This window comes from Carettochelys insculpta, chromosome 8 (assembly GCF_033958435.1).
Source record: "Carettochelys insculpta isolate YL-2023 chromosome 8, ASM3395843v1, whole genome shotgun sequence".
Taxonomy (NCBI): Eukaryota; Metazoa; Chordata; order Testudines; family Carettochelyidae; genus Carettochelys; species Carettochelys insculpta.
Window position 1 is genome coordinate 1,057,791 of NC_134144.1, and position 9,336 is coordinate 1,067,126.

At 50.1% G+C, this 9,336-nt stretch overlaps 1 protein-coding gene across 3 annotated transcripts in view; it reads left to right on the plus strand.

Moving 5' to 3' along the window:
* The window catches only part of DIP2A (disco interacting protein 2 homolog A), a 167,865-nt gene extending 163,289 nt beyond the window's left edge, over positions 1–4,576 (plus strand). For all 3 annotated transcript variants that reach the window (XM_075000617.1, XM_075000618.1, XM_075000619.1), the window contains one exon: positions 2,629–4,576. In XM_075000617.1, the coding sequence (XP_074856718.1) occupies positions 2,629–2,881 (253 nt within the window). In that variant the 3' untranslated portion in view covers positions 2,882–4,576. The remainder of the gene's footprint in view (positions 1–2,628) is intronic.
* Positions 4,577–9,336: the final 4,760 nt, after the last annotated feature.

The window sequence follows — 9,336 nt, forward strand, 5'->3', positions numbered from 1 at the left end:
CACCCCCCAGGCACAACAGCAGGGGGACACAGGAGCCCTCCCCGCTCGAGTGCGCACCCCCCAGGCACAACAGCAGGGGGACACAGGAGCCCTCCCCGCTCGAGTGCGCACCCCCCAGGCACAACAGCAGGGGGACACAGGAGCCCTCCCTGCTCGAGTGCGCACCCCCCAGGCACAACAGCAGGGACAGACAGGAGCCCTCCCCGCTCGAGTGCGCACCCCCCAGGCACAACAGCAGGGACGGACAGGAGCCCTCTCTGCTCGAGTGCGCACCCCCCAGGCACGACAGCAGGGACAGACAGGAGCCCTCCCCGCTCGAGTGCGCACCCCCCAGGCACAACAGCAGGGACAGACAGGAGCCCTCCCCGCTCGAGTGCGCACCCCCCAGGCACAACAGCAGGGACGGACAGGAGCCCTCCCTGCTCGAGTGCGCACCCCCAGGCACAACAGCAGGGGGACACAGGAGCCCTCCCCGCTCGAGTGCTTGATGCCCAGAGCCACCCCAAGTGACAGGCAGGAGGGAAAGTGATGATCAAGCCCTTCCCCACCTGTGGTAGCTGCAGCAGGGACCTCGGCAACTGCTTGTTAAAGTAAGGGGAGCCCTTTGGGATGTGGGAAGAGAGCTCCTGCACTCCTTCCCACCCAGCCCCACATCCCCAGCCCACTCCTGAAGACCCCTCCTGCCCAGGCACCCCATGTCCCAACAGCCCCAGCCCACATCCTGGCAGACCCCTCCTACGCACAGAAACCCTCATATTGGCCCCACCCTGGATATAGAGGAGCCCACAACATTTACTAGCCCTGTCTCTCCTCGCCCTCCAGGCTATGAGGGGACTAAGGGAAGTCTTTTTTTCTCACCCCCCCCCCCCCCCGCTTCTCACTCAGGCGCCACATCAGCAAAGGGTTTGGGGGTTTTTTGCTTCTCACTTCTTTGTGTGGTGTCCAACTGATTTTTCTGTGGGTCTGGGGTCACTGATCCAAAAAATGTTTCCCAACCCAGTCTGTAAAAGGTGGAGTTGAGTCATGGTGTCTGTGGATTGTAGCTGTCTCCCAGCACCTCCTTGTGGCAGCCTTGCAAACAACCCCTTTTCTCAGTTTATTTTCTTGATGCCTGAGATGTTCAGTAGCTTCCAAAGTAATAGAAAGTAATATCAATTGCCCCTCCATCATCGTCAGTAACCGTGGGCTCAGTGCCTGTTGGTGTCTGATGCCGCTCTCACTATTTCTGCCTTCCCCTGTCCAGTGCGGAGTGGCTTAGTCTCTGTAGGTTAGTTCCACACCAATTGACTATATCATCTACCCATTCTCTGTGGGGTCTGCCTCTCCTATTCAAACTGTCCCTTATGCCGAATACCAGGGTCTTGATTTTTCGTTCATCTTCATTCTGCAGATACGCCCAAATAGTTGTAGCTTCTGTTTTATAACCTCCTGCAGCAGGTTCTCTTTCAGCTGTATCTTTCTATATAATTCCTCACTGGTGACCTTCTGCATCCATCCTCTTCTCAGAATCTTTCTATAACAACTCCTTTCAAACACCAATATTCTTCTTTTCGAATCAGAGTCCCACAGCTTTAAACTATACCCGTCCCCACCCCAGCACAGTGCAAACAATAGTCGTTGCCAACAGTCTAGCATCAAGTGTCGCTCTGATGTCTTTCCACTGTGCCCCAGCTCCCATTGACAGCTTCTGCATCTCTCCCAAGAGCATAGTTCCTGTAGCTCGTGTTTCTCTCCACCTTGTTTCCTTGACAGAGAGGACTAACCTCTTGCCTGGCTATATCCGTGTGCTCATCCCTCCATCATTCCCCAGCTTGCAGCCTTTTCTGGCTTTCAACCAGCCTGCTCTGGCTGCCTGGTTCCAGTGTTCAGTGATCTCTCCCTCTCTCTCTCTCTCTCTCTCTCAGAGAGAGAGACAGAAGGTCTCCATCCAGCTCTGCCTTGGAACTCTCTCTCTCCTGTTCTAGATACCTTCAATTCTTCTCTCACTGATTCTGGGTTCTCCCTCTCAGGAATCCAATATCCCCCTTTGCCTTTGGGCTGTCTCCAATGTGCAGGGCCAGCTCCACCCTCATTACCCCAAGTAAGGGCATACCAGGTGCCATAGGGGAGTGGGGCCTGGTTTCATTTAAGTGGCCAGTTGTCCTGTTTGGATACATTACATGCAAAATAAATAAATCACTGTAAATACCTTGAAATCAAGAAAAAAGGAACATTAAAGCTGAACATTCAGGCTTTACCCTGTCACTGTGTACTTGGGCATTATAGTGTAGTCTTTAAATTCATGGTCACATATCTTAGATAAACTTAAATGTTTATAGGAGAAACAAGAAACACTGAGATTTAATATAGTTTACTTTCTACAGTAATAACACATACTCAGGAGGTGATGGTCAAGATTTTGTTCAACTATAATATCCACATCTATCTTTTGAATTTAATGTTACATCACCAGAGTGAGTTTATCTACATTTATTGTATAGTTTATCTTGAGTATTTACTCAGGGCTGGCTTTTCTGCCCTCTTCTCCTTCCCACCCCCCCGACTCTGGGAACTATTTTGACAGGGTTATTCATACTAGTTTCCCCACTCCTCTCCCACTCCCAATTAATACTTATTTTATATCAACAGTGCTGTATTTACATGGACCAACTTGCTGGTGGTGGTTGTGGAATTAGAAGGCTCAGAGCATGAAGCACTGGACTTGGTGGCACTGGTAACAAATGTGGTTCTGGAAGAACATTATCTCATAGTTGGTGTTGTAGTCATTGTGGACCCTGGAGTGATTCCCATCAATTCTCGTGGTGAGAAGCAGCGAATGCACTTGAGAGATGGATTTTTAGCTGACCAATTGGATCCTATTTATGTTGCCTACAACATGTGAAAACACAAAACAACAATGATGCTGCAGCACCAAAATGTAGAGCCTTTCTGAACAGGATCTAGATCAGTTTGTTGCAGGTTTTCTAAGTTTTTGAAGATGTTGTAGAAATAGGAGGTGCCAGTCTTCATGGAACTTCTCTCCCAGCATAGGCTTTCATAAATGCATTATAACAATTCCAACTCCTCCATAATGACTGACAAATTACTGGAATTCTTGAAGAAAACTTATTAGAAACTGGTTAAGGAACAATTTTTTTAGAGTACTTATGAATGTCAGCATCTTAATGCACTGCATAATGGGACAAAAAACTGGGGTGGGGAAGCAATACCAGCTGAAGACAACTCTTGGGAACAGTGAAAAAAGTTGTAAGTAGCCATCCTCCAGGTTTCTTTCCCCATTCTGGTTTGACATGTGGTAACTACATTGGCACATAATTTTCCATATCTTTACCTTCTCCTCTACTGTATTGCAATGCTTTTGCACGTGTTTAAAGTTAAAAATGCAGAGCCATATTTTATGTTTAATGAATGACTTGGCACATTCAGAACAAACCAGTTCACTCCAAACCTGGATTCTGGGTTTAAAATGATAATATTCAGTCTTCTAGTACCAAGCAAATCTGAATCCTGTTTTTTAAATAAGGTTACTCATAGTGCCATACTGAATTCTGTAACATTATAAACTTTTATTGAAGACAGATAAATTAGTATCCGGTTTTAAACTACTTGATATACCAGAGGCTTTCTTGTTTTCTTGTGTTTGTATTAATTAAACAGTAAATGTGCTTGTTTTCATAGTGCTAATTTAATTATTATCCTGCATTATGCCAACTATCGAACAGTTCTCTTCTTTCCAAAGCCAAAAGAATCAGAATCATTACTGTAAATGCCTGAAAGCATGGTCTACCAATACATTATCATCGGATATCCTGAAATAAAAGTTATGAACTGATTTCCCACTCTGGAAAACATCTTGTATGAAAGATAACGGAATCTGCCTTGATGTAAACACTCATCTTTTAGTTGTGTACGCAAACTTTCTTTGGTTCAAACTAAAATGGCCAGTTGGTTGAGTCCAACTTGATCGATCAAGCTCTTGACATTTATGCCTGATCTAATATTGCAGTGAGGCTAATTCAGAATGAGAATGTGAAATCATTTGGCTGCTTCCAGTGTCTGAAGAGAGGCACAACTTTAACAAACAATTATTTTTATATAGCTGATAAAGACAATGTGGTGGTGTTGGTTTTTTTTTAAATAATGCATGAGTTTGGTAAACAGACAGGTTTTTCTGCAAGTCCAAGTCGCCTGGATCAGTGCCTAAGAAATCTGGATGTCAGTTCCCCAATATAAGGCGCTCTCATGTACAGTTGCATTCTTTTTCCTCATGGTGTTTGACTGTGGTGTACTATAAGGATACATACCTTTGAACTCTGATTTGACAATATTGTAATTATGTACAGAATTGTGTAACTTATTGTTTGAATTAACTACAGCAGTCTTAGCAATGAACTAATGGACATTGTTGTAGTAAATAAGTGGACAAAAGGAAAGAACTACTTAACCCCAATTTTAATGTTGTAGTTTTATAGCAAATAAAACATTGTAAGATTTTTGTATTGATATATTGGTGACAGTGAGATAAGTTGCCTTGTAAAGTAAGATTTTAAAAAGTACATTAAACATTTGAAAATTACTAGTGCAAAATGATTTGTCAAATGTTAAAAAGTGTCATATCCAAAGAAAAGTGAATTATTTCCTACAAAATCATTGTAAACCAGTTTTGTGTTCACATCTGTTTACTGAATACTTCGCTCAGTATAGTGAGGTTTATAAAACTTCTCTTGTGAATTTCTTTAAAATTGCTTACAATAGGACTTCCTTAGATTTTAATTGCGTCCTCCATCACCATGTACAAGACACAATCATTGCAGTGGGCAGCAGCCAGCACAGTAAATCTCCCCCTCTACTTGAGTGCTGCAGGAGAAGGAAGAAAATCAGCCACTGCCAGTCAGGTTCCAATCGGGCACGTACCTGCTCTTGATCAGACAAAGGAGGAAGTTCCCGAGATGCTGGCTGCTCCTGTCTGTAGGAGTGAGGCGAAGTTTTCACCCTGAGAGAGAAAATGGATTTGGAGGGAATCTAGGAGCACTGGATGTGCTCCCTACTGCAGGTAAGCTGGGTAATCGGAGAGGGAGAGTTAAAAGCCAGAATTTCTTTCAACCAGAATGTGCTGTAACCTGTGTTTAGTCTTGTGGAGTCTTAGGTATTGTGCCAGCTACTTAGTCAACACCATCACTTCTTGGCCGTGTCTACACTAGCCCCAAACTTCGAAATGGCCATACAAATGGCCATATCGAAGTTTACTAATGAAGCGCTGAAATACATATTCAGCGCTTCATTAGCATGCGGGCGGCCGCGGCACTTTGAAATTGACGCACCTCGCCGCCGCACGGCTCGTCCCGACGGGGCTCCTCTTCCAAAGGACCCCCGTCTACTTCAAAGTCCCCTTATTCCTATGAGCAGATGGGAATAAGGGGACTTCGAAGTAGGCAGGGTCCTTTTGAAAAGGAGCCCCGTTGGGACGAGCCGCGCGGCGGCAAGGCGCGTCAATTTCAAAGTGCTGTGGCCACCCGCATGCTAATGAAGCGCTGAATATGTATTCTTCTTCGAGTGTCCCCGTGGGTGCTCCACAATAGGTGTCGGGCTTGCCCGGAGCCGCAGATCGGATCTTCCAAGCAGTTTCTGCCGGACCGCGCATGCGCCGGACCGCACCGCTCCCTTGCGCGCTCCTGGCCATGTGCGCGATCCGGTCCCCGCCAGTTCCTCTCAACCGCCGTCGGCTGCAGACGGAATCCAACTAGGCTAAGGCCAAGTAGCGTATTCAACGACTTAACTGTTTCTTTTAAAGTTTCTTTCAAGTACTTAGGCTACTGCAAGTTAGCCGGTTGTTATTTTTACACACACAAAAAAAAAAAGCAAACTACAAGCGGGACAGCTTCACCAGTCCCAGTAACAAGCGCCGGAGGCCAGGAGCGTAGGGCCATCAGCCCTCCTGCTGCGGCAGGCCATCGGAGGGGGAAAACAGCACAGAGAAGGTGCTAAGTACCCGTTTAACACCTGAAAGACTCACCAACGATGTCTTCTTCAGGATTTAAAAAATGTGAGTCCTGCCGAGAGGCGATGCCAGCGTCCGATGGGCACAGTCTATGCATAAGGTGCCTTGGGGAGTCCCACGTTGCACAGAAATGCTCCTTCTGTGCTAAACTAACAGCCAGAGCAAGGAGAGACAGGGAGATGTGGCTTAAAATGCTGCTTTTTGACAAGGCCCTCCAGCCAGACGTGCTGGAGCGGCCGCAGCAGGAGGGACCCTCCGGGGCCCATAAAAGGAAAGCTGCCTCTCTCACCCCATCAGCGCAAAAACGGAGAAAAGCCTCCCCAGCCCGATCCCTGCCGGCAGCAACAGTGAGCGGGACGGGAGGAGCGAGCAGCCCCCAGCCGCAGCAACAGCTGATCGGCGGCGGCACAGAGAGCCACGTGGAAGCGGCTCAGCCTCCGATAATCAGCCAGCCGCCCCGCACCGCAGGCAGGGCGGCGGCTAAACAAGCGCCGGTACTGGCGGCACCGCAGGCAGCAGCACCGACCCCCGGAGAACCGGCGGTCCAGAGCATGCAGGCACACAGCCTGCAGGCACCGAGGGACACCGCACATGCGGCACCGCCTTCGAGCGTGCCTAGCACGGTGCGGACGGGGCCGGCATCCCCTGTGCGTCAGGGGGCGGAGTTACCTCCTCCAGGGAGGGGGAAGGCTGCACACAAGAGGAGGCATCGCAGCCCCTCTCTGGAGAGGGCTGTGGAGCTGCTCTCTCACAGCCCTCCGCTTATGCTGCAGACTCCAACCAGAAGGCAGGGGTCCCCCCTAGCCTACCCGGAGCCCCCTTCTCCATTTTTGCAACCAGCCTCACCCTGGCTGGGACCACCTTCACCCTTCCTGGAGTTTGAACCGCTGGACTATTATGCAAAATCGCTCTCTCCAGTGTCTTGACGATCTCCCTCCCCCAGACGCAGAGGGTATGCACCAAGGGAGTGGTCTAGGTCACCTTCCCAAGAACAGTGCCTATACTGCCATGGTCGCCCCTACCACGCGGGGCATAGACACCATTGGCAATCTACTAGGGAAAGATCCCCACGGACGATCTCGTACCCCCGAGGGCAATTGCGACTGGGGACAGAGACTCAAGCATCTCAGGGGGGACTGGTTATGGAACCCCGAGATTTTCCCTCGCAAACCTCTAGCGAGAGGTTGTACCATCACCAGCAGGAACCGGAAGGGTCAAGAGAGACGTACCCCAGCGGTTCCTCGCTCTCCTCCCCGGACGAGGCTACGGCCCCAGGGGACGTCCATCCTCCGGACGATCTCAAACAGTTTCAAGAGCTGTTTAAGAGGGTGGCCTTCACGCAAGGCATCCAGACAGCAGAGGTGTAAGAGAAACACCATAAGCTCCTCAAAAATTTGAGACCTCCGGCCTCCTCCAGAGTAGCAATACCGCTTGATGAAGCGATCTTAGAGTCCGCCACTACGATATGGCAGACCCCTGCGACTATTCCGCCTGTCCAAAAGAGAGCGGATAAGAAATACTTCGTGCCGGCGAAGGGCATGGAGTTCCTGTTCAGCCACCCACAGCCAAATTCCTTGGTGGTGGAGTCGTCGCAACAAAGATCAAAGACATCTCAATTCAGGACAGGGGGAACAGACAAAGATGCCAAGAAGCTAGAGCTGTTCGGCAGAAAGGTCTACTCCTCCTCCACTTTAACGTTGCGAATGGCAAATTACGCAGCGCACTTAGCGAACCATAATTTCGACAACTATTCCAGGTTAACCTCCCTCATGGACTCGCTTCCAGAGGACAATAAGCCGGTGCTCAAGGCCATAGTGCAAGAAGGCTACGCGGCCTCGAGGACGGGAGTTCAGATCGCCCTGGACGTTGCGGACACAGCAGCACGTTCCACAGCAACGCCCCTCCATACACAAAGAAAAGGTACTACCCTCAACAAAGACGGTACCAGTACCAGCAACAGCGCCCCCAGTACCACAGGGGTTAGGAGCAAGGGCGACATCAACAGCACCAGCAGTACAGAACTCCCAGGCGACGTTCACAACAGAGCCGTGTGTCCTCGGGGTGGGGCCAAAGGCCACAAGTTTGACATACAGATCCAGGGCTGCGCCATCACTACCATCGCACAAGGTCATCTGAAGCGACTATTCCACCATCGCCTCCGACCATTCTACGACCAGTGGCAAAGGATCACCACAGACGAATGGGTGCTGGAGATCATAGCCACGGGGTACGCCATCCCCTTCCAGTCGCTCCCACCGTCACGACCTCCACCCAAGCCCCACCTCCAGGAGGCCTCCCATGTAGCGAGGCTCAGGCAGGAGGTGGACCATCTCATGCTCATAGGGGCAGTGGAAAGAGTGCCGGAGCAACTGCAAGGGAAAGGGTTCTACTCCAGGTACTTCCTCACGGAGAAAAAGACAGGAGGCTGGAGGCCCATCTTAGACCTTCGCGGCCTCAACAGGTACCTGCGCAAGCAACGTTTTCGGATGACCACAATCGCCTCCATCCTTACAGCACTGGACGATGGAGACTGGTTCGCAGCCCTCGATTTACAAGACGCGTACTTCCACATAACTGTCCATCTGGCTCACCGGCGATTCCTCTGGTTCATGGTAGGCAACAAACACTTCCAATACAAGGTCCTACCGTTTGGCCACTCCTCGGCCCCCAGAGTCTTCACCAAGACCTTGGCAGTGGTGTCAGCCTACCTGCACAGACAGGGGGTATTTATTTTCCCGTATCTGGACAACTGCCTGCTCAAAGGGGCCTCGAAGGGGGAGGTTCTGCGCATGATACGCGTCACAGCAAACACGTTCTCTTCACTCGGCCTGGTTATCAATCTGGCAAAATCAAAAATAGACCCCACACAGGACATAGAGTTCATAGGGGCTCGCATAAACTCGGTTACAGCGAGAGTATATCTGCCAGAGGCTCGCTTTCGGGTCATCGGTTCCCTCGTGCAGGTCATCACCTTCAGCCCTACGGTGCCGGTCTTGACGTGCTTGCAGCTGCTGGGCCACATGGCAGTGGCGACGTTCGTAGTACAGAACGCCAGGTTACACATGCGCAGCATGCAGCACTGGCTGGCGAGTGTATACAAACTGGCAGTACACACCGTTCACAGGGTGGTGTCGCCCACAGCCGGGGTGCACAAATCCCTACAATGGTGGGTAAACCCCAGGAACCTGCTAACAGGGGTACCCTTCCATCAGCTGCAAATATCGGTTTTTCTCACTACAGGTGCCTCCCTCATAGGGTGGGGAGCACACATGGGCGAAGAGGTGACTCAAGGACTGTGGTCACCCACGGAACAGTCACTACACATAAATATACTGGAG